This window comes from Seriola dumerili, unplaced genomic scaffold (assembly GCF_002260705.1).
Source record: "Seriola dumerili isolate Sdu_G_001 unplaced genomic scaffold, Sdu_1.0 BDQW01000081.1, whole genome shotgun sequence".
In the NCBI taxonomy this organism is placed as follows: domain Eukaryota; kingdom Metazoa; phylum Chordata; class Actinopteri; order Carangiformes; family Carangidae; genus Seriola; species Seriola dumerili.
This window is the reverse complement of record NW_019174336.1, coordinates 1,441,866-1,466,770: the sequence shown is the minus strand read 5'-3', so window position 1 is coordinate 1,466,770 and position 24,905 is coordinate 1,441,866. Positions and strand designations below refer to the sequence as shown.

Sequence of the window (24,905 nt, the reverse complement as noted above, 5' to 3'; positions counted from 1 at the left end):
CTCTGATAGTTGGGCAGCACTCACAAGCATTAAATCTGTAAAATCATGTATACACAAAATCCTCTTTTTGAAATCCACCCTTTAACATACAGACTGCACAACAAGGGTCTGATGGTGTCCTTCGTTTGGGTTCCTGCCCATGTAGAAGTAGAAGGAAAAGAGGATGTTGATATACTGGCTATCACTCAAATAACAAACAGTAAACATGTAAATAATGTTGAGTAAAGCTGAAGGTAAAACAATCATGAAGAGACAAATGCAAAAAAAAGTATGGCAAGAATACAGGGTCTGGAGGCATTTTGTTGATTAATTACATGTTTTTGCGCTAAAACTAAATCGGAATAGTCGCTGTCTTTTACTTTGAAGGAATGAAAGCGGAAGTGAAACTGAACTACCACTGCAAGGCAGAGCACAGATGATCTTGCTATGTTGCATTATTACTAATGAATAGAGTTATTGTCATTACTGGGAGTATGCATGGATAAAATGAAGCAGTGTGGACATCTTTTCGTGTGGGACCTCTAAAGGTGGGACGCCGTCATGAACTAACTACTCTGGGAGGCTATGGTAACAGCTAACCAAAGAAAGCTTTAGTGAATTTAGCCTAAACCAGCTTATGAGCTAACTAGATACACACAATGCAATTTGGACCGACATTGGTGGTTAATTTTTTATAGTGTGAATACCAGTTCTATGCTTTGCTGCTACTTCTACCAAGTGAACGCCGACTTAGCTAAAGTGCAGGACTTTTAAGTTAGCCAGTTAGCTAGGTTCAGAATAGCTAGCAAACACAATAGCTACATCAGCTAACGTCAAACTAGCTACTGGGAATCATCACTACCTAACTGGGTTGTAGGATGAAGGTATTTAAGACCAAATATGAGCCACTTCTTGTTTGAGAGACGCTGATCATGAAACTGTCAACATTCAATGGTTTGTACCAAGTGACAAAGCAAACTTGACACCACATTGCAGCTTAGCATTAGCTGCAGTTAGCGTCAGTCAAAGAAGCTCTTTGCAGAAACTGGCTTTTAAACATGAAATAAGACCTCGCACACAGTGTGAACTATGTGATATGATTGTAACAGTATGCTGCGGTTAATCTGACGTTTGTTTGTTAACATTAGATGACGTTCTAACGCTGTAGACGCTAGAGAATTCTGCATTTGATATGCTAACTCAGTTATCTCAGCCAGGCTAATGCCACACCGGGGGATGGGGTTGTTATGTCCTTCGTCACAGCTCTCATCACTTTGTTTAAATTATCAACAGCCTTTTGTCCACAGTGTAAATACTCAGAACAGTGAAACTTAACTATTTAGAGGAGAGGCCATTTGTTTACTGTTAAATACAAGTGTCCAGTGATGGCTAACACCCTGTTCAAGCAGTCAGTGTTATGACAATAACAAAATCGCATAATTGATTTGACTGTTGATTGGCGGTGTTATCAGGCTCTGCTTTACTTCTGTTTTTTGGGACTATATGATTTAAGCAACAAATAAACTGTATTATAGATAGAATACTTAGTGTGTTTTGTATTTATTTTAGCCAAAACAATAGTGGGTAGTCCTTTTTGAGAAACACTGATGCTATGATTTGTGTCGCTGTGTCTTTCTTTCAACATCAAATCAAATTCATAGTTGCATAAAAATCTTTCCATTACATGTTTGGAACATGCTAAACCAGGAAGTTGCTCCCCACTACACTAAATGATCTTTAGAAAAGTTAAAACATTTGTTTTTTAAACCGATCCTTAAGCTTCAGCCTGCACCATGTAATAACTGTTATCTTACTCCAAACAGGTACTGACACCTTTCCTACCTTGGATCAGAGAGAATAATCAAAAAAAGGAGATGGAAAAGATGACTGCTGTCCACTTGTCATCAGCTACTGCTTCAGCACTCTCAGAGAGAGACTAAAAAGGACGTGAAAGAGTACCTCTGTCTTACAGGCAAGACGAGAGACAAAGAGAAAACATCCAAAGCTCTAAGCCGAACTTTATAAAGCAGAGGAAATGGCTTTCTTGGACAATCCAGCCATTATTCTGGCCCACATTAGACAGTCTCATGTGACCAGTGATGACACAGGAATGTGTGAGATGGTACTAATAGACCAGGATGTGGATCTGGAGAAGTGCCAGCTGGCTCTGGTGCCCGGCAGCAGCTGTGGGTCAACGGGGTCAGGCTCCCTAAGTGAGGAGGGCAGTAGCGTGACGGACAATCATGCCTGTGATCTCTCTCAGTCCATGGACATCACCTCCAGCTGGGACTTTGGTATTCGGCGGCGTTCCAACACAGGTAGGCTCATTTCCAGGCTCTGGCCGGTTAGCAGGGCAGGCTTTCTGATGGGCACACCTCCCTCCTGTCATCGTGGCAGGGGCAGCCAGAAAGCCTGTTCTGCTGTTGTTTGGAGGGGTTTTGTGTGTGTAATCTGGGCCAGTGGTTTAGTGAGGCTCAAGTCAAATTGTGTGTGCTATTGAAGGTTGTTGCTGCTCGGGTGGAAAGCATGGGGTTACATTGTAGTTCACTGTGTGAATTTTCTTAATTGTTTATTATGATTAATGCCAATATAGTTTGTAAAGTCTGTGTTGGGTTGTTCTGTTTATTATGTCATTTAGAAGAAAAGTGACACTTTGTAGAACTAAATGTAAGTCAGCGGCAATGGCAAAGGAGTTGGACTCAAGCGTCTTTTTGGCTTCACTCATGAACTTCATTAGATAGTTGACAGTAGACATAGATATAGAAATATGCGGCTGGAGCAAGGGAATTGCATGCAGGAAAGATCCCCAGCTGGAATCTAACTGGAGATGTTGACACAACACATTATATGTCTTACACCACTAAGCCATTATGACGGCCCCATGCCTTTGGCTCTGAGCTCTAGCGTAAAGTGCACTTACACTAACTTGCCCCTACAGGATCACAAGATTTTTAAAAAATGAAAGGAAAATTACTCATTATTAAAAAAATTTGTTGCTCCGGCCAGGTCAGATGGATTAAGAAACATGTGCAACCAGACAAACAGGTAGAAAACAAACTTCCAAGTTAATTATATCACTGTTAAGGTGGTTAAGGTGGCTGCAGGATAATTCTGATTCATATTCTCTCATATTTCCCCAAGTTGAGCAGGATTTTTCCCTACATGTTGCTGAAACCAGTTTTAGATGACTTTAGCTTTGTGACATGGAGCATTATCCTGCTGGAAGGAGCCATTAGAAGATGGCACATTTTGGGAGAATTTTTGTTGTTGGCACCATTCTGAGTAGCCCAAGTTGTTTGTGAAGATCCAAGAATCTTGTCACAGTCAAAGTCACTGAGATCACATTTTTCCTCATTCTGATGATTGATGTGAACATTAACTGAAGCTCATGACCTGTGTGCAGGATTTTTGATGCATCTTCATTGGCTGATTGGATAGTAGCATGAATATGTAGGTGCACATGTGTTCCTAATAAAGTGCTCAGTTAGTGTATTTATAAAATTCTCTCAGAGCTGATGAAGTGATGATGAATAGATGAAATGTGAATTTACTTCCTTCAAGTGTGTATTTCTGCTGTTTTTATTTTGATCTGTTGTTTCCATTTTGTCTGTGTTGTCCTCCAAACTTTGATTACATTTCTGCTTCGCTTCCATTTGGGTTTGGCTGTGACAGTTTTGGTCTTACTGTTATCCTCTGAGCAGCAGCGCTCTCAAATATCTGGTTAGACAGTTCTACACTAAAAGGGAGGGACACAGGGATTTTTTTTCCCAACACACCGAAGGTGGTTGCCAAAAAGGCAACCACATTAAACAGAATGTTTGACAACTATTATGTTTAAGCCCTGGAAAAAAATCTGAGTCACTTTTCTCCAGCACAAAGACAAAACACATTTCATGTGAGAGACAAATATCCTAAATCTTTCTATTTATTTTCAGTAACAATGTTTGTCAGAGTACAGACGTTCCTGTGTTAGCCCCTTAAATCTCAAGGTTTGGTGTCCTAATCACCATGAAATCATCAAATCAGTCATGAAATGAATATAGCGTGTTCAGGTTGGGATGTGGGTGTGTAACATGATGTGCTGTAAAAACTGAGTATAGTGAGTTTCAATCAAATGAAGAGTTTGAATCTATTCTAAGCTACATTCAGGTGTTTTATTTGGAAGGTAAATGTGGTTTTGGTGATAGAGGGAGTCCAAAGGTAGACGACACGTCTCCTTTTGGCTCCCTTGAATGTTGTACTAAGTCTGGTGGAGTGCCGGTCGTGGTTGTGGTTGTGGGTAGACAGCAGCAATCCTGAAACTTTCAGACTTGAGCTTGAGAACTGACCTGTGGTGGCTGTTTCATCAGGACTCCAGCAAGAAAGCCACGAGAAACCTGGGGCTGCTGGTAAGATTACAGGGATAAAAACTTTAAAGGTATTATACGTAAGAATGAGAAGAAATTTACATGTATTAATCACCTTTTTATTGCCACTGTGTGAATGGATTGAAACGTCACCTTCCCGGACTTACCTATAATAGACATTTGACTGATCTCTATCGAAGGGACTTTGGGCCAATTTTCTAGGAAAACCCAAAGGATATGAGGTTAATGCTCCCAAGCACCTCGCCTCAATGCCTTTCTTCTGTTCCCCTCCTGTGCCAACAGTGTGCAACACTAGCTAACGTTAGTTTATAACCAGAGTCTGATAATATCAACATATGAACGGCTCGGATTATTATAATATAGCATGGACTCTTATTAAAACATCTTACCATGCACACACAAACACTCTACCCTCAAAATACCCTACCTTTGACCCTTTGGATCTCATTCAGAAGAATGGTACGGATGGATGGACGGATGGACAACCTGAAAACATAAAGCCTCTAGTCAATCATTTCACAATTCAGTTTTGTGTAGTTGGACTAGCCATCACATCCACCAGGACAAATCCCGGTGTGCCGCCACATTGGTGGACTGGTGGACTGTCAAAAAATCCTTTTCCTTTTCCACTCTGTGTGTCTGTCATTTGGGTTTAGAGCGTGTCACATGCGTGTTCCAGCAGGTAAGTCCAGGATGTTGCACTGTCGCCGCTAGACATTCCTTCCCTAAACTCGCTGTTACGTCGCCACCAGTCTCTTGTCTGCAGCTCTAGTTACTCCCATTCAAACCACCACATGGTCTGGTGCTGACAAATGTGTAGACTGCTCCTTCTGTTTCTCCCGGTACTTACTGGCCTCCGGTGTCATTAATAACAAGGGTTTTCTGTAAAGCCAAAGTTACACTGTCTGCATCCACAAGGGTCAACGTGACTTAAACGTCGTCATCAGAGGGTGTATGTGTGGCTCTGGCGCAGACATGCATGTACCCACCAATTTATTATGACCACGTAGACAGTCCGCTCAGCCACTACGCTTCAAGGGTAGCATCTGCACATGTGATCCACTGGGTACCGTAAACAAGAAGATGATGTTCTACTGCCTATGGTATGGAACGTGTCCTCCAAACAGAGTATATGAGAAAACAACTACATGTGGGTGGTGTCTGCAGCTGTCTCAGCTGTTCTTGTATTCCTCTCACGGGCCAGGTGTTCTGATATTTTTATAGTACAATTTATGTAATGCTGATCTTTTCTATTTCATCAGGTTTGTAGTGATTTTGACTCGTTTTTGTGATAGAAACTTAAAAGTTGTTTTTTCTTTTCAGCCCAAAGACTTGAACGGCTACGGAAAGAACGGCAGAACCAAATCAAATGTAAAAACATTCAGTGGAAAGAGAGGTCGTCCTCCCAATCAGGTACTGTTTATTACAATTTTACATAAATATCCAAATATCAAAGCATCAATCACAATTGATTTTGTAGTAAAAATATACCGTTCACTTTTCACTTTGTTCCTGTGGGAAATCAGGGAAAGAATTTGGCTACAGCAAATCATTTTCATATTGTAATCTTTATTTTGGATTGGAGGAAAGATCTTGGATCATTTTACCTTTTTAAAATTCAAGTAAAAACAGAAGAAAACCAGTCTTTGGTTGAACTGGTCACGACTGGTAAATACATGCTTGTAATCAAATATTCTGCATGAAAACCTTCCTTTTCTGGATATGTTCCAGCACTGAGAACAAAATAAACTGTCACTGTTGTCAGTGTTCCTGAAAATAATCAGGTATCTGCTGCATGTTGTTTCTGCTCTCACGCTCTCTGTGCAGTGGAGGATCTGGGGTCTCTGTTTGAAAAGCGGGACTATAAAGACAGGCCACGGACGACAGGCACCAAATCCACCCTCTCACTGCGACTGGAGCAGTGTCCCCAGCAGCTCAACAACCCCTTCAATGAGTACTCCAAATTTGATGGCAAGGTGAGTGATTCAACATTAAACCCAATTTCTTTTTATCATTTAAAAATAAATGTATCATGAATGAGAAGTAGAAATAGGCAGATTGATTCATTTTGCTTTGTTTTTTCTGTTTGACTGAAACAACCTTTGAAATGAAAAACAGTTACTGTGAATTAAGGATTAGTTGCCTTCAGTAAACCTTTATTCATAGCTTTACCTCAGAAACTATGAGAGTGAAGTTTTCTGTCAATAAAAATGACTTTCAAGCACGTCTTGAGCTCTGCGTGGTCGATAACACTAGAAAAGTGATATATAAGTGCTGTCCATTTACCAAATTGTAATACTGCAAATGATAACAATAATTAAAGTTCCTCTCCATGTTTTAAACTCTGTAAAAATCCTCTGCTATGATTCATATTTAGTTTCACATGTTTTCACACATAAAAACTGGGTCTGAAGCTCATCTCTTACTTCCTGATTGAGAAATGTGGATCAGGCATTGAGCCCCGCCCACCACCTGCTTGCTCCAGGTGGACAGGTGAGAGAGCAGAGAGTATCAGGATGGTTAGAGGAGGAAACATCAGAGAGACTCAGCCACATGTTTGAGCCTCAGTCAGATCCAGACTCAGATGAGGAGTCTGTTGAGACCAGAACCAGAGACTAGCAGACGGATCAGAGCGGTTAGCATAGTTAGCATCTTTTATTTGTTTATGTGGCTTGTTAGCTTGTAACTGGCAGTGGCTGACACAGTGTTAGTAGTTGTGCTAATGCTAACTCTCTCTCTGTACTGACAAGGTGTCAGGTTTATTTAGCCCCGCCCCCCGTCCACACAAGTTGACAGGATTGGTTCCTGAGGTTTGTGACATATGAAACCCTGACTGTCTGAATCTGTGTTTATGAGACTGTCATTGGTTCACTGCAGTTCAAGGTGGAAACACTCCGTCACGGTGTTGATGATTATTTCTCTCATCATGTCTGTATTATATAAAAACATCATATGGATGTTAACAAGGTTAAACACTGGATTTTCATTTTATTTGTTTTACATATGTAAATACATTTTACATACACACACACACACACGCGCGCACACACACACACACACACACACACGCTGACCTTGTAGTTATGAGCACACTCATTGACATATCATTTCCTGGCTCTTCACCCTAACTTTAAAATATTTTGTAGATTTTTTTGAAGTGAAAAGAAGTAAATTCAAACAGTGAGAGTGAAAGGTTTTAGTTTTAGTTTTTTTCATTCTATGTAATCAGGATTTTTCTCTGCTCTCTCCCTCTTCACCTTTCAGGGCCACATTGGCACAACAGCTACAAAGAAGATCGACGTGTACCTGTCAATGCAGGTGGCTCAGGAGAAACTACATCCCATGACAGTGGTAACCATCGCCAATGCCCGCGTCCACGACCTCATCGGTCTCATCTGTTGGCAGTACACGAGCGAGGGACGAGAACCTAAACTCAAGTGAGTGTGTTAAGGTGTGTTAACAGCAGTTTCCTACACTGACAGTCTCGGTAACACACTCTGCTTCTGTCTCTCCACAGTGAGAATGTTAACGCCTACTGCCTCCACATCGCAGAGGATGACGGCGAGGTGGACACTGACTTCCCTCCTCTCGACTCCAATGAGCCAATCCACAAGTTTGGTTTCAGCACTTTGGCCTTGGTGGAGAAATACTCCTCGCCTGGCCTCGCCTCCAGACAGTCACTGTTTGTCAGAATGTAAGTCAGAAACATACTCATGCATATAATCAACATGTGGGTGTATATGTAAATGTTTATCCTGATGTTTCCAGGCCCGTTGTAGAATACAGCACAATGCTGCTCAACATCTGCACTGCAGAATGTGTTGCCTTTGAGCTGTGTGTACTGACACTCCTTTGCTGCCTGTTGAAATGTGTCTGTAGCGTCATAAGTGTCATAAACTGTCAAATACTAAAGCTAGCATTGGTTGTCTGCTCAGATTCATGATCATGATGTTTAATTATTCTTTGATCAGACGGATCCTTATTAAAATCATTATTTCACCCATTTTCTAAGGCTACGTCCACACGACTACATTTTCATTATAAAACAAAACCATCTCTGTCCAGTTGAGTGTTTTAGCTTCATATCAGAAATCATCTCTGATCTCTGTCCACACTATCACACCTGAAAACACACATCACATGACCATACACGTTGGTGTGTTGGTGTAAACAAGAAGCAGATTGTCTACTCTGCAGTTATTGGCAAACTTCCTGGGTACCTGACATTTCTTATTAGCTTTAGCTCAACTTCACACTGCACTAGGTCCCAAGACTATTTGGTCCTTGAGAATCAGTGTGTTAGCACTGAGACTGGGAAATTGGCTTTTAAATTTTATGCTCCACACAAATGGAATAACACGCGGAAAAGATTCAAATTAGATGAGTTAATCCCTTTTAATGTTTTTAAATCTTTGCTGACTCATGGCAGTGTGAATGTGTGCTTCAACTGAGTCATATTGCTTTTATGGACTATGTCCTATATTATATGTTTCATGGCTTTTATTTGTGGCTTTCATTGTTTTTATACATTACACTGTATATTGCATATCCATTCAAAATAGTTTTTACACTTATGGATTATTGTCTCTCGTATATATTGTGTGTGATGGCGTCCTTGAAAAAGAGAGCTTGCTCAGAACAGCAAAGACAATTGTAGCATTAAAATAAAGACATAAACAACAGCTGCTAGCAAAGACAACAAGGTCAGTAACACGTGTATCCGTGTTGTATTGACCACTGGTAGTCGAGGCTGGTGCGAGCCAATCAGGAGAGACCATGGGTGTTTGTGTCATTGTTTCCAAAGGTCTCAGTTTCTGTCCGTCCAGATACAGCTCAACCCCAGAGTTTTCAAACTAAAACGGCAGTTTTTGCAAAAGTCTCAGTTTTAGGCGCTCAAAAAATTCTGTGGAGTCGTGTGGACGCCAGGAGTGAACATAGTAAGAGTTTTTATCAGAATATCCCAGTATAATATTGTAGTGACTGTCAGTCCAGTCCAGGTAACAGAGTAGATAAATAAACAAAATATATTCACAACACAAACACATCAGCGGATTGTGTTACTGCTGTGAAATGACGGGCTCATACAGTTTTTGACTTCAGTCATAACTAAAGAAGCCAGTCTTCAGTTGTCCTGTTCCAGGTCCAGTGGTCCACCTCTCTGTCTGTCTGGATGATGGAGGGAAATACACAGTCATTCTCAACCTTCGTCTGCTTTCTTCCTTGTAGAAACGCTGCTCATGGTTTCTCTCTGATCCCTGTGGACAGTCTGAAGGTAACCATGAAAGAGATCCTCCAGAAAGCACTGAAGAAGAGGAAAGGCTCACAGAAAGGCTCAGGTATCATTTACTGCTCGCTCCCTTTATCCTGACAGTGACACTACAGACAGACCAGACACAGGGAAGTGTGATGTCTTCTTGATATGAAATAGAACTGCCAAACACTGCTTATAAGAGATGAGGGAGGCGGCGGGATGCAGCCAGGAGGAGGCTGTAACAGCAGATTGTTAATGTGGATACTCTTCCTCCTGATCAGAAGACACATCAGACAAGATTAGATTGGCCTCATCTCTTTCATTCCAGCTTTACTTCTGTTTCTAAAGACTATGGCTAGTGGACATTTGAATTGTTTCCTGAGAAGGCAGTTTTACAGACATGCAACGCTGGTTTGGAAATAAACCAACAGTTTAGCCTAAGTTCATGAGTACCACTGGTGCTGGCAGGATTATATTTCATAGTATGCACAACAACCACCTGTCTGATTGTAGGCTACCTTTAGGTTTCCTACACACACATACAGTATGTCTACCTATTGAACGAGTGAGCGAGTAAGAGAGAGAGAGAGAGATTGATCAGTGTATTTTAGCGCTAAAGTTATGACACAACACCACCATAAAACTCTGATTATCTTACCACATGTATTTCAAAGAGCAACCAACAACAGCAGCTAAATAACAGGCTGCAATATACTATTATATACTATACTGAATATCCCTAAGAAACGTGCAGTGAGAGTCGGCAACAGATTCCCTCATTTAGCATCGTCATCGTAAGAGCAGTTGTCTGACTAACTCCTAAAGATACTAATAACAATATTCAACATCACGACCAAACCAAGCTGCAGCAATAAACAATCAACAAACCACACGAGATGATAAAATGAAATGGGTTTTCCTGCCTATAAGTTCATTCTGCCTCTGAACGTTACATCAAACTCTTGTAGAACGACGTCCGCATCAGTTACAGTATCATGATGGACGTTCATCAGTGCTCCACATCTGCAGAGTCAGCACTGTGCATCAAAGCACCAAACCCCTCCTTTATCTCCTGCTCTCCTCTTCAGTCTAGACTCATATTTTCAAGATAAGATGTTGAAAAAACAAACAAAATCCTAAATAGAAAAAAGAAAAAAAAAGAAAAAGAAAAAAGATTACTGCTGCCGGCCGCTGATGAGTATGGCCCGATTATTACCAGTAAGATTCATGACCAAAAACTGACCTGAAAAGAAGTAAAAAAAAAAAAAAAAATACACACTTATCCTTCAGGATGGAGCTCTCCAGCATCAACAAGAATGAGAGCTGTCCTCCACCCAACTCCAAAACTCACCAAACGCTGAGGTGTGTTGCTGTCGTCTGACTCTCTCCAACAGGGCCCATGTATCGTCTGGAGAAGCAGACGCAGCCAAACGTGGCAGTAGACCTGGACTTGACGCTGGAGACCCAGAGCACCCTGGAGTTCTGCCTTGTCCGAGAAAACAGTACGTTCCATCACCACAACTGCCTCATGTTCTCAGTGAATAACTCACAGCTGGCTCCACTCCACCAGCTTCACTCTGTGGTCATAGATGTAACTGTTTAAACACTGATTTCACATCTTAGGACAGTTTGGACTAAAGAATGAATCAGGGGACTACACAAAATATTTATTGCAGTCCATGTTGTCTTTATGTAGACAGCACAAACAAAAGGATTGTTAGCTGCTGGTAAAGGATACACTTTTTTTTATTTCAACAGCAACAGCATAAAATTCTAAATTCACATTGTCCACTCATCCACTCTCTCCAGTGTTTCAAAGAGCTCACCTGTAGCCAAGTGTAGCCTGTGGGCTCAGGATGATTGGGTGTGTTAATGATGCAACAGATGTGATACAAAGACAGCATCATTGTCATATAAAGATAAAATCCCAAAGGCCTGAATGTAGAGTGTGATTGTATTTTAATGCCTGGAGCCAAAACAAGACTCAAGTTTTTTGTTTTTTTTTATTATTATTTTTGTGCCTTTTATGGACAGGACAGTAGAGACAGGAAAAGGGGAGGAAGAGAGAGGGGGAATGACACGCAGGAAAGGGCCGTCTAAAGCGGGAGTCAGCGGGGGCCAGCTCCAGCGAGGACTGTAGCCTTTATATATGGGGCGCCTGCGTAACCCACTGCGCTACGCGACGCTCCAAGACTCAAGTTTTTAATGTTTCTCTTTTTTTTCCCTTTTGCCTCCAGGCTCCAGGGGGGAGGAGAGTTCAGAGGAAGACCCACCTATTGACATCACCACAGTCCAAGACATGTTGAGCAGTCACCACTACAAGTCCTTCAAGATCAGTATGATCCACAAGCTGCGCTTCACCACAGACGTCCAGCTAGGTAAGTACTTCTTACTGCAGCTTGTAAAACTGTAAAACTGTCATTGGCAGATTTACCACTCCATACCAGAAATAATAGGTCCTGGATTTGAGACAGATTGGCAGTTACATGTCTTTTCGTGCTCTCTAAGCATTGAAATTAATTATAGCAAACATTTTTGTGAAAGTTATATCGCGATTGTTATTGATATTATTTTAACGCCCAGAGCTCCTTCAGACAACTGTTTTGTTTTTTCTTACACTCATTTTAAAATGAAAACTCTGCCTCCTAAAATGCATTGGCTACATACACGATACCATGCTAACTCAAACATAGAAATAAGGTACTGCATGGTAGAGCTAGTCAGGCTGTAGTTTTTATTCCTCATTGTTTTCAGGTAGTCCGTCCATCCGTCCATCCGTACATCCCATTCTCGTGGCCACAATATCTCAGTAACGCCTCGAGGGAATTTATTCAAATTTGGTACAAAAATGGACTCAGGATAAACTGATTAGATTTTGGTGGTCAAAGGTCAAGGTCAGTGTGACTGCACAAAACACCATAACTTGAGACTTCACACAGCAATTATGACAAAATTTCATACAAATGGTTCACATTTTCTATGACTGGATAAACAGGGATGTAACCTGAAACTAGTCTGAGTGAGGAGAGATACAACCACAAGGAGGTGATTTTAGTTCCCTATAACAGCCGTGCTCAGCTGCTTACTCACAATGCTTCGAGGATGAGTTGGACAAACATCTTTTAGATAAACCTCTCCAAATTCAACATGAACATTAGCATCATTAACATCAGCAGCTCTGATCTCCCACACAGTGACGGTTCTAGTCCTTTAATAAGACTTTTCTTACAAAACCTGTGACCTAAAAATAATGCAGTTTGGCAATGGTATGCCAACTCTTGGCCTTAGAAGTCATTATTGTAGCTTGTGAGGTCGCCAGGAATGCTAAGGTTTCATCATGTCTCAGACCTCCATGAGGACCAGTGCCTCACTTTGAGTCCCAGTAGGAGACTAGGGCTGTGCAATTATTAGAATTTTTTCTTCAATTATGATTTTGGCCTCCAACGATTATAAAAACAAGATAATCGTGAAAAGCCATTGTGTGCCGTTCTGTTTCACAACAAATTTTTATCGGTTCCGCTCTCGATACTGAAGGAATTAGGAAAACAGATTTCATATTTGTTGTTGCAGCATAAAAACTCTCTTTCACATTCACCAACTCTGTTTGTGATGAAGACATTTATCTATGATGCATTTTCGCTTTTCCCTACGCAGAAGTTTTTATGTCATCATGCTCAGATATCTTTAACTCAAATTGTGTATAGAGGGAATAATTACATAGACACAGCGCTTTTTGCTTTGAAATCATTTTTTATGTTCTTTTCCAAAGTTAATGAGAAGTTGTGCTGAATAATCGTGATCTCAATATTGATCAAAATAATCGTGATTATGATTTTTACCATAATCGAGCAGACCTAGTAGGAGACGGATGCTGCCTTTTGATTGACACCTTGATTTATCATATCTCTTTATTCCTCACATTCAACCGTGTGACTGACCAACAACAAATCTTCATACACCAGCAGCCATGTGTGTTGGTGTGTGTAGAGGAGTGTGTCCTGTGTCTGGCTATTTAGTTCACAGTTCTGCTGCTTTAATATCTTTTCACAAATTCAGATCATGGAAGTTCACCCAACACAAATAGAGAGATTTTCTATGATGTGAACACAGCTGTCACAGCTGGCGGCTGTGATGGAGCTTGAGGTGTCCCCGTTCTGTCGAGTCCCACTTTTTCAGGGATCTTCACATGCTGTTTACTGCCATTTAAAAGGATTTAAAACAATCAAACAGTTACTCTTGGCTTTTCAAGGAATGTACAAGTGCATGACACATCGGCAGGCTGCACATACAAGATTATAAAGAGCTTTACGGTGCTAAGAACTCTGCTAAATGCTAACATGCTGATGTTCAGCAGGTATAAAAAACAAAGTATTAGACAAATTAAAAATTTGACCAAATGAACATAACAGTAAGAGAATCACCTAAGTTACTACTGTTCATCGTGAGAGGGAGATGAATGTTTGGACCAAATTTCATGACAACTCATCCAATAGTTGTTCAGACATTTTCACTGACAGACATCCTGAGAGCTCAGTGTCAGAGTGGGATAAAGATATCAGGTGATGCAGCAATTATATTTGTCCATGGTCAAATTTAAAACATAAACCTCTGTTTCTACTCAATTTGTTTTCCAACGATGATGAGTGTGTTAGTGGGTCATCATGTGTTTTTCATCATGAACTGACGGATATCTTTTTCTTCAGGCATTTCAGGAGAGAAGGTGGAGATCGATCCTGTCACCAATCAGAAGGCCAGCACTAAGTTCTGGATTCGGCAGAAACCCATCTCCATCGACTCGGATCACCTCTGTGCCTGTGACCTTGTAGAGGAGAGAAGCCCCAGTGAGTGAAGCACGGACACAGTGACTCACTGTCTCTGCATGATGTTCACAGTAGAAACCACCTCTGTTTCCTCCTTAGTTCATGTTTTTAATTAAAGTTTAAGCTCAAGTCCAGTGAAAAATCTTAACAAGTATAAAGGTCAGTAGTTAAACTGCCTAAGATTAAAAAAAATAAATAGAAAACATCTTTTTCAGTTAACTTAGAGCTTCCTTACAGCCTGCCCTCTCTCTCTCTCTCTCTCTCTCTCTCTCTCTCTCTCTCTCTCTCTCTCTCTCTCTCTCTCTCTCTTCTTCTCTCTCTCTCTCTCTCTCTCTCTCTCTCTCTCTCTGACTCTCTGACTCTCTCTACATGTTTATCTTAAAGTTAGAACAAAATAAGACAAGTAAACCAGATACATAAAACACTTTATTTAACATAAGTTTGGTCAGACTCTAAGAAGTTCCTCATTCCGAATAAAACAAGTTCATATGAAGATGTTACTTAGATAAAATACATTATACATGAATTTAAAGTGGATATTATGTTCATTCTGTAAATCAGAAACTCATTTATTCTATGAATGTTTTTTTCTGTTCTGTTCTGAGGTCTGGGCTGAAGTTGATTTATTGATCAGTATTAGATGACATTGATTCTGAACTCTATTACAGGCTCACAGTCTTCTAACAGTGGTATCACACTTATCTGTCTTGTTGGCAAATATCAATCATGTACATTTTAACATTTTGTCTTTCCATAAGAATTTATTTTTTACATACATCCAGTTGTTTTCCTGTTTTCAATTTTTACAATGTCCTGTTTTCTAAGATGAGAAATGATGTGTAAATTCATGATTCCTCTGAAAGTATGAGATGATGACTCAGTTCACACAAAGACGTGACTGAAGATGTGCAGACAGAGACAGAAGGTGTGATCTGTACACCTCTGCTGTTGTCAGTTTCTGTGATATTTCTCCTCTCTGTCTTACAGGCCACGCAATATTCAAGCTCACGTATCTCAGCAACCACGATTACAAGCCTCTCTACTTTGAGTCTGATGCTGCTACTGTCAATGAGATAGTGCTGAAGGTGAGTTCTGTCCGAATGTTCTCTTCCTATTTGTCTTTTCTTAGGTCAAAGGTTTAACAGTTTAGACTGAAGTCTGGATCAAGTCTGTTCCAGGGTGTCTCTGTCTCCGTTTGTACTCAATCAAATATCATATAGTGACATGTGAAGGAGATGAGTGGCAGCAGAGACTAAAGTATAGAACTGAAGTGTAGTTTAAATGTACTGGACCTTTCCTATCTCCAAAATCATTCATGTTATCAGACGACTTTTATTTTTATGCCTCCATGCCGGCGACAGTCAGAGCCAGAGTCATGTTGTTTTTGGGTTGTCTATCCGTCCCATTCTCGTGGACACGATATCTCAGTAACACCTCGAGGGAACTTTTTCAAATTTGGCACAAACATTCACCTGGTCTCGAGGATGAACTGATCACATTTTGGTGGTCAAAGGTCAAGGTCTTGGGGACCTCACAAAACATGGTTTTGGCCTTGTGAACGCGTTATCTCCGGAATGCCTTGAGGGAATTTCTTCAAATTTGACACAAACATTCACTTGGGCTGTGTCCGAAATCACTCACTACTCCCTATATAGACCACTATGTAGGGAGTTGCCGGAATTTATAGCATAGTGGCAATTATTATACTATATATAGTGGACTCATAGTATCCCACAATGCATTGTGAAAAGTAGTGTACAACCGATGGTCACTAACCAAGCAATATCTACAAACAGTGCAGAGAAAATGTCCCGAGTGTCTGAAAGTGTTTTTCATTTTACTGATGAGCTCACAGTATAGTCCTCGACATGGAACGCCCTGGATAGTGAGGAGGGAGGAGTGAATGAGTGAGTGATTTCAGACACAACCTAGGACTCCAGGACGAACTGATTAGATTTTGGTGGCCAAAGGTCAAAGTCACAGTGACATCACAAAACATGATTTTGGCCATGAGAATGTAATATCTTGAAAATTCCTCAAGGGAAACCCTTCAAATTTGGTACAAACATTCACTTGGATTCTAGAGAGACATGTGCGATTGTTTGGCCTGGGCGGAGGTAAGAGTGTCATTGTTGTTCTGATGATATGTCGTCTTTGTATTTTTGGTAAAGGCCTGTGGATGTCAGATGTAAAGCTGAATGTATCATAGTAACATTTGAAACCATTTCATGGATAAAACTGTTTGTTTCTCAGGTGAACTACATCCTGGAGTCACGGGCCAGCTCCTCTCGGGCTGATTACTTTGCCCAGAAGCAGCGGAAACTGAGCCGGCGGACTAGCTTCAGCTTCCAGAAGGACAAGAAGACCGGCCAGTAGACAGACGGCCAACGGAAGCCGCTCAGCCACCTGTCTGTCTCTACACGCACAGACAGACACAAAAACAAGGCCTGGTCTGAGTCTCATACACAGACGACGTCAGGCGAAACAGAGGTGGAGACTGACAGGACGGTGACGTCAGAGGAGATGAGAGCAGGAGAGCGACGGGCAGAAGATAAAGCAGACGTGTCTCTGTTCAGCCGAGTGAGGTGGACGCCTCCGAAACTCTGCTAGCAAAGACAGAGCACAAGCAAAAACAAGCGCACTGTTCTCACAAAGAAAGAGACTTGCGGGACAGAGTTTTTGTGTCATGTTGCCATCAGTTTCAGCTTTTTGTTTATTCACTGCCTCTGAATTTAAGCTCCGTCCTCATGGATGGATCTGTACAGCTTCAACACATTGACAACAAATCAAAGCTTCATCTTTGCTTCTGTCCTTTATCTTTAACAGATTTAACTCAGCATAAAGAGAAGCCCTCTGCATTTTAATGTTCTGTACATAAACATTTTACATTCAGGAAATCAAGTAATAATAATAATGATGAAACAGCCCAGTCTGGATTATTAAACAACACATCAATACGCTTCTGCCTTAAATCCAGATTGCAAATCCTTTATATTATCTACACTCGGTTGCAAGATTATTAGGAACACATAGCTAAAGCTAATACAACACCTGATACGTTCATGAAGGTTTCAGAGGGTTAGATTAATTAAACTATGATTATCCAGGACGCTGTAGTTTGTGACACTGATCAGTGAAGTCTCTAAAACAAAACTATTTATTGCCGGACTGTTTTATCAGACTGTGTTAGTTTTTAAGTGTTCCTAATAAACTGCCACCCGAGTGTATTGACAGTGCTGATTCAGGTGTGATCACAACACATTTTTAGGATTTTAAACAGTATGCTCATTTGAAAGCTTTGAAGAGACAGCAGCAGCGAATAGGAATATTAAAATACACATGTGGATACACATGGAGGTCACTTAAAAGACGTTTGACTGCTTTTTTTTGTCTTTATTTTGTCCCTGCTGATAGCCGTACTCTGTCATTCATCACTCACTGATGTGAGGCCCTGCATCGTGGTGGAGCTGAGGTTGGTCAAAGCGAGCAGCAAGCACCATGGCTGAGTGAGACAGGCAGAAACACCTGTGTTTGGATGAAGATGCAGCACTGGTTGACATTAGATTCCAAGTCTCAGGACTCAATTCTGGGGAAAGTGAAGGATATGTTTCTCCTGAACTTGATCTGAACTTAATCTTATCACTAATCCTCAATCATGTTTTATGATGTTTTAAGTTCCTCTCCAGACATGTTTTGAACGCTGTAAAAATCCTCTGCCATGATTCATATGTTGTTTAACATGTTTTCACACATAAAAACTGGGTCTAAAGCTCATCTCCTCTTACTTCCTGATTGAGAAATGTGGATCAGGCCTTGAGCCCCGCCCACCACCTGCTTGCTCCAGGTGTACAGGTGAGAGAGCAGAGAGTATCAGGATGGTTAGAGGAGGAAACATCAGAGAGACTCAGCCACATGTTTGAGCCTTTATTTTATTTTGTTTATGTTGTTTTTTAGCTTGTAACTGGCAGTGGCTGACATATTATTAGTGGTTGTGCTAATGCTAATTCTCTCTCTCTCTGTGCTGACAAGGTTTCAGGTTTATTTAGAAACCAAGTTCGGCAGCAGAGTAAACTTCCAAATAGCTCCTTTCATCTGACCAGAAACTTTAACCTTCCCGGTTTTCTCTGCCAACTCCAGAGCCTTGGAATCTAATGTTTACCATGACACAACACACATTCCTGCCTGTTTGTCTCACCATCATTTATTGCTGGTATCTCACCGAAACATGTAACTGTGTTCCAGTAAAAGGCTGTGAGCTAATGTGACGTCCAAGTGAACAATGCAGGGTTGGAAATACTCCAAAAATCCACTAAATGTTTTTGAAAGGAGGAAAAGATTTCAACATATCCGTTAGCTGTGTTCACACACACAAACAGGTACAAAGAGGAAAGAAGTCTCTTGTTGCTCGTGAGCTTGAAGGTTGTAAGTGTGCAACCATAGTGGCACATGACAAACTGTTTCATTGGCTGAGTTTTCACACATCACTTTTCTTCAAGTACCAGCAGCTTGTTCAAGTTACATATGGGAGGGGAACCTCAGCTTGATCATGTCACCGCTCATTTTCAAGCTTCAGTCATCAGTGAATGGCGTCTTGTCACACCTCCACTGTTTGAGTCCATATGTATGAACAGAGTACACAATAGATACTGTATTGGAGAGATACAAGAAAACTCCACATGGTGTATTTTAAAGGATACTATGAGATACTTTCAAGTTCATCACAGACCACTGTTAGGTCCTGTCTAGGGGTGGCCAGGCCACGACATGAATAGCCCATCTTCCTCAAGGCCCAAATAGCCACAGGCACAAATAATAGACTGTTAAGTGGTGTGTTTATTTAGGAAGTGTTTTTCAATAGGAGGAGAGTGTGTTCCAGCTTCAGGGTGGACAAACGCCAAAATAATAAACAAAACAAATCTATCTAGACACAAAATGTGAACATAACCAAAACCAAAGTACATCAGCTAACCTTCCTACAGTAACTAACAAAAACGTGATGCAATCTTGGTTCCTTATGTCTGGTGAACATCCAACAGGACCCAATCAGCTGCAACCGCCAATTATGCGCACCAATCACACACCTATTTACATACACTCGCTCGTGCACACGTCATGCCACCTTTCAAGCCACATGGAAGAAAACATATACAACAAAAAAACCCCACAATTCAACCGCAGCCGTAACACCACGTTTATGTTGAAAGTGTTATTGGTTGCTGTTCTCATTCCCTCTGCCTATACTCTCTGTGAAGCAGTCTGTTTGTAGAGCGCCTACAATGTAAAGATGAAGGGCCTGTGCAGGTGCGCTCAGGTGAAGCTGACGTGAGGCTTCAGCAGTCTGACTTCAGGCTCTGATACACCAGATATGAGCATGGTTCTGTTTATACTACATGTTGTGTTCATGTATCATGTAAACATGTACTTCACGCTAACTCTCAACGCTACATGACAGTAAACACATCATTTGAGCTTTAGTCAGATTGAGTGTGTATCTTGTCCTGGCAGAAGGTTTGTTTTCTCGTGGAATCATCTCTGTGACAACCAGGATGTATTCCCTCCCACACAACAATGCAATTTTGTATTAAAAAGACTGTGTAACTTTGGAAGAGGCTGTAGACGGTTCTATTTTGGATTTGGTTCCAGGTTGGTAAAGTACCTGGACTCATGAAGGTCCACAGCCAGTGAATCCTTTCTTTTACTTCTTCAATCATGATCTCTCTCTAGCTTCTGGTCACATGCACTAAGTCAGCCACACAGTTAACAAGATTGACTGACTGAACATGGTGGACCGTAAGTATTAAGTACATCATGCATGCAGAATGACTGGAATTAATATTACACAATCCCCCAGTAGGGAGCAAACACAGTCTTCCCTCGCAGCAAAAATCAAAGTGAGTCAGTTAGTCACAGAGCAGTGGTAACATGTGGTTAAAGCCCTGCACCCTGTCAGCACAGCAGGGTCTCTGTGCTTGTATGGAGGAACAGAGATGTTACAGGAAAAATAATAAAGCATTTCCATAATTTCATATTTTAATAGGCATTAAAAATAGGAATTGTAAAAAGAATTTATAAATGAACGATTAATAACATCATTAAATACTTAACATTTAAAATGGATTGGAAAAATGAATGAATAAACCATTCATAAATAGATTTATTAATTCATGAATAAATAACTGAATTGAAATTTGAAAAACAATTTGAAAAGGCATTTAAAAAATGAGTATACATACCTGGATTCCTTCTTCAGTTTCCATTTCCTAAGACCCTCTGGTTAGCTTTCCAACCAATCAGAGAGATGTCAAATGGGATTAATTAGCCTGGTTTTACCAGCACTGAAGGTCCAGAGTGTCACAGAGAGGCTAAAAGGAGAAGCTAAATGACTAAGCTAATTGATTAGCTAAAAAGCAGCTGGAAAAAGGAAATCGCAATTATAGAGGGAATCAAGGAATTTATTCCTGTTTTTAAAAAGCCTAAAAAGTTTTATTATTTATTAATAAACTAATAAATGTATTTATAAATGGTTTATCTAATGAGTGTTTTATGATGTTTTGATGTTTTTGTAAATCCATTTTTATTTATTGATGGATTTATCATTTATTTATTGTAATTTAATTTAATTTATATATTATTTTACACTTCTTTCTGCAGTTCCTATTATTAATGCCTATTGATTTACGATACGGAAGTTGAAAAGGAATTTTATTTGTAACTGGATTCAGATTGGATCCAACTACATTGATGATTTGACTAATCTGGACTAATGACGCCTCATTTTTGCAGCAGCTGAACTTAAGAATCCTTTCCTTTTTTTTTGTGTAAATGTTCAGTCGTAGTCAATGCCGCTTTTTTTTTTAATGAACCAAACAAATCAAAGCAACAGCTTTGTTATTGAGGGTTCATGTTCCACTACTTTACACCATGTGTTTCCCTGCTGCTCAGACTCTTGTAACTCTCCAAGTGTTACTTGAATGTATTTTCTTGTATGGACACACAGCAGCCAGCAGGTGGAGGCCAAATCAAACACCAAACATAATCTGCTCTATAAGTGACTGAGGAAGAGTTCACTCACTGAACCTGTGCTGTACGGTGAATGTTTCTCACAGTACTTCAATGATTCTGTGCATGCAGCAGCTTTATAAACAGAGTGGCACATTTCTGAGGAAATGCACTGCCTTCATCCACATCTCGGATGCACTTTCTCTCAGTTATGACTCAGCATCAATGTACAGTATGTTATTTGGTTTTCTATTTACATTGCAGTAATCAACAATGCTACAATTGCTTCCTTCTCAGTGAATCAAAATGTATGAATCTAATTAGATTTAATCTGTGAATAACTGGCATTAATAACATGTGCTATTACCTACAAAGGCAAGTGTCAAGAAAAAATGTCAAGAAGTTCATAATTTAACAACAAAAATGAACAACAAAAAATGTGATAACATCACATTTGAAAGTGCACATGGCAATATAAAGTTTATTCATTGACTCAGAATGGATGAAGTCTCTCCTGATTGTAAAAGAATCAAAACCAGAGTTACCATTGGTGTTTGTCTCCACCTCTGGAGACAGCTGTTGGTGAGTAAGTGAATGTTTGATGCTGAACTCTGGTAAGTAAACAGCAGTTAATGCTAACGCTGGCTTTGTAGCAATAGCAAAATTTACAAATAGCTCCTTTAAGTGCAGTGAAGTCTGGACATTTGGATTCAGAGTGAATCTTTTGTCTTTGTTGTTTTGACACTTTGTTGGAAGCACACTGAGGCCTGAAGGCACAGGCTGTGTAGAGGAACTGTCATATCTGTGTTCAGATCCAGACTTCAAAACTTCCAGTACAGTCACAGTCTCCCTTGCTTTCAAATAAAGAAGACATGCTTTCATTGGAGAAAACATGTTTAATAGTGGTGAGAAATTAAAACTTTGAAATCACTCAAAAAATACATATACATATATATATATATATATATATATATGCTAATATATGGCAAAATATTTTAATTGCATATACTGTAACATTTCAATCCATTAAGATTACAGTGTTAACAAATACAAACTAATATACTTAATGTGTTGCACATTTATCAGTCAAACATGAATTTATGCAACAGTACTAATAAATCCAGGGTGTTAAAAACGGTTAATAACCAGGTTTATGTTGCATAAACCTGGTTATTTAAAGCTGCCATCTGGTCGCCATGAGTGAGTGAATGAATTTACTCCACAGCAATATCTCTAAATGCAGCTCTCTCCCCCTTAAACAACTAATGGACAATTTGCAACATTGGTGTCAGATTATTTATTACATAATTGTGATGAGTGATATGACTGATAAGAGGGGCCCCTGCCATTTTTTTGGTGAGGGTCCCAACAGATTCTAGAATCACTATATACAGTGTATACTGTTGTATGACAGCGTTTTAGCAGAGCCTCAGCTGGTCTGTGTAACAGCTCCACTGTTTACCTCCAGCTTATTAAGGAGAGATGGTGATGCTATATAATGAAGCCCAGTTGAAGGATTATGCAAATGAAGGTCTTATGATGAGCCAGTATTCAGGGACCACCATGGTTTCTTGGCCCATCGTGATGACTGGTTCACTGGCTGATTGGTAGAACTTTGTACCGGACTCAGCCTTAAAGCAGCTCGACCCAGAGACACCATACTGAGTCTTTTCAGCAGGGATGAGGCAGGGATTCAGGATTAACATTGTTAGCGAATGAGTGATGTACATCATGGGAATTACTGGCCAAAAGGTCTTTACCTTGATTACAGCGTCACCTGCTGGTGAAAATGTGTCATTTTTGGTGCCTGACATGTTAGCACCATTCTATACCTTGATATCTCTTGAAAAGACAGCGTTAGGTAACATCATGAAATAGCATGGGATCACGTGAGTTGTTGTATTTACCACCACTACCATAAGCTCCTCCCAGTTCGGATTCCTTCGGTGCCAGTGATTCAGAGAATCAAACAGACCCGGTGATTCTAATCAGTAGAATGCTTAATAACCAGGTTTATGTAACATCATAAGGAAACCTCCCTAAAAGGGCCCTGTGTCATTCCCTGGATGATTTCTAATGACATCTCAGAAACAAATATTTTCAGTGAAACTGCACATATAGGCTACAAGGTTATAAAAATGATTAAATTAAAATAAACTGACAGTATCTGGCCTTATGATGTGGGTTATTTACAGTGTGACAACATTGAAGTTATTCAGTTATGTGATTTATGTGATTATTTCACAGAGGTGTCCTCCTCTCCACAACAAACACACCAGGAGATTAAAGCCAGTACAAACACTGAATCAAGCAGTTTGACTTTAAAACTCAGAGCTTCAGCGACGCTCTTCAGTGACACAGGACAGGACGTCTCCAGCAGCTGGGAGCTGAGCTGTCTAACATTTCCTCAGCTTGTTTCTCTGATAACTTCAGATCCAGACGTCCGACGACTAAAATCCTTCATCTGGGTCAAATATAGAGCTGAAAACCACCAAGGTGGAAAAAGTGTATGTGGCTTAAAACTAGATAAAAGTCAATGTTGAGCTTCTGTCAGACAAACACACTGACACATGATCATAGAGGATATGATGTAATTGACAGGTGACCAATGAAATGTTACCATGATTAAAATCACAGATTCCTCTGGTTTGAGAATTGATGGACACATTTGAGATGATGTAAGAACACAACTCAACAACATATAGAACACAGGTCCAGTTGTTTTTAGAGATTTTAATGTGGAAAAGTTACAGATTAGAACTTGAGTCTCAGTTGTTTAATGTGTACAAAAACAGAAATGTAAATGTGACAATTTGTAGTTTCAAGGGGAGTTATAGTGGCAAATGACCTACAAGACTCCAGGAAGTCTCTGCTCATGTTGTTGTTCTAACAAAAAACAAGCAGCACTTACACTTCACTGACCACCTCCTTGTGAGGTTTTGTGGCTCCATGATGCACTGCTTCCCTAGGCTGGTCCTGACAGACAACAGTCTTCCCTCACAAGACCACCACTGGTTACTGGTCAGTTAAACACAAACATAGAGGACGACTCGGGCTGAGACTGTCCAGGCTGAGATTTAACTGTACAAGTTGATTATCAAATTCTATAGTCGTGTCCATTCAACCAGTGAAAATTTTTATAAATCATTCGCAGTACAGCAGTGTTCTAAAGGAAACTGAGGCCCAGTCTACCTCCCCCTTTGCTTTAGATTCCTCACTCACATGGCCTACATTCTGTGTGAACACACACACACTCTCTGCTGGGTTCTCAGAGCACTGGTATTGACTGTGGCTACAGTTGAGCTGCTCTCTTGAATGAACTACAGTGCACTAATGTGCTGCACTCTGTCAGACTGCCAGCAGCCACAAAAGATGCTGAGCCGAGCAGCTTGATACCCAGCCAGCACACACACGCACGCATGCACACGCATGCACGCACGCACGCACGCATGCACACACACACAGCTGTAACAAATCCCTGAGTGAGTT

The 24,905-nt window shown here is 40.5% G+C and overlaps 1 protein-coding gene across 1 annotated transcript; it reads left to right on the top strand.

The window, feature by feature from the left end:
- The first annotated feature begins 393 nt into the window (after positions 1 to 393).
- mapkap1 (mitogen-activated protein kinase associated protein 1) lies at positions 394 to 18,129 on the top strand. The gene is made up of 12 exons (XM_022744517.1): positions 394 to 527; positions 1,803 to 2,297; positions 5,670 to 5,759; positions 6,174 to 6,322; positions 7,611 to 7,783; positions 7,864 to 8,040; positions 9,573 to 9,682; positions 10,992 to 11,099; positions 11,835 to 11,975; positions 14,301 to 14,438; positions 15,405 to 15,502; positions 16,671 to 18,129. The coding sequence occupies exons 2-12, from the start codon at positions 2,015 to 2,017 to the stop codon at positions 16,791 to 16,793; spliced, it is 1,590 nt and encodes a 529-aa protein (XP_022600238.1). The 5' UTR covers positions 394 to 527; positions 1,803 to 2,014; the 3' UTR covers positions 16,794 to 18,129.
- The last annotated feature ends 6,776 nt before the right edge of the window (positions 18,130 to 24,905 follow it).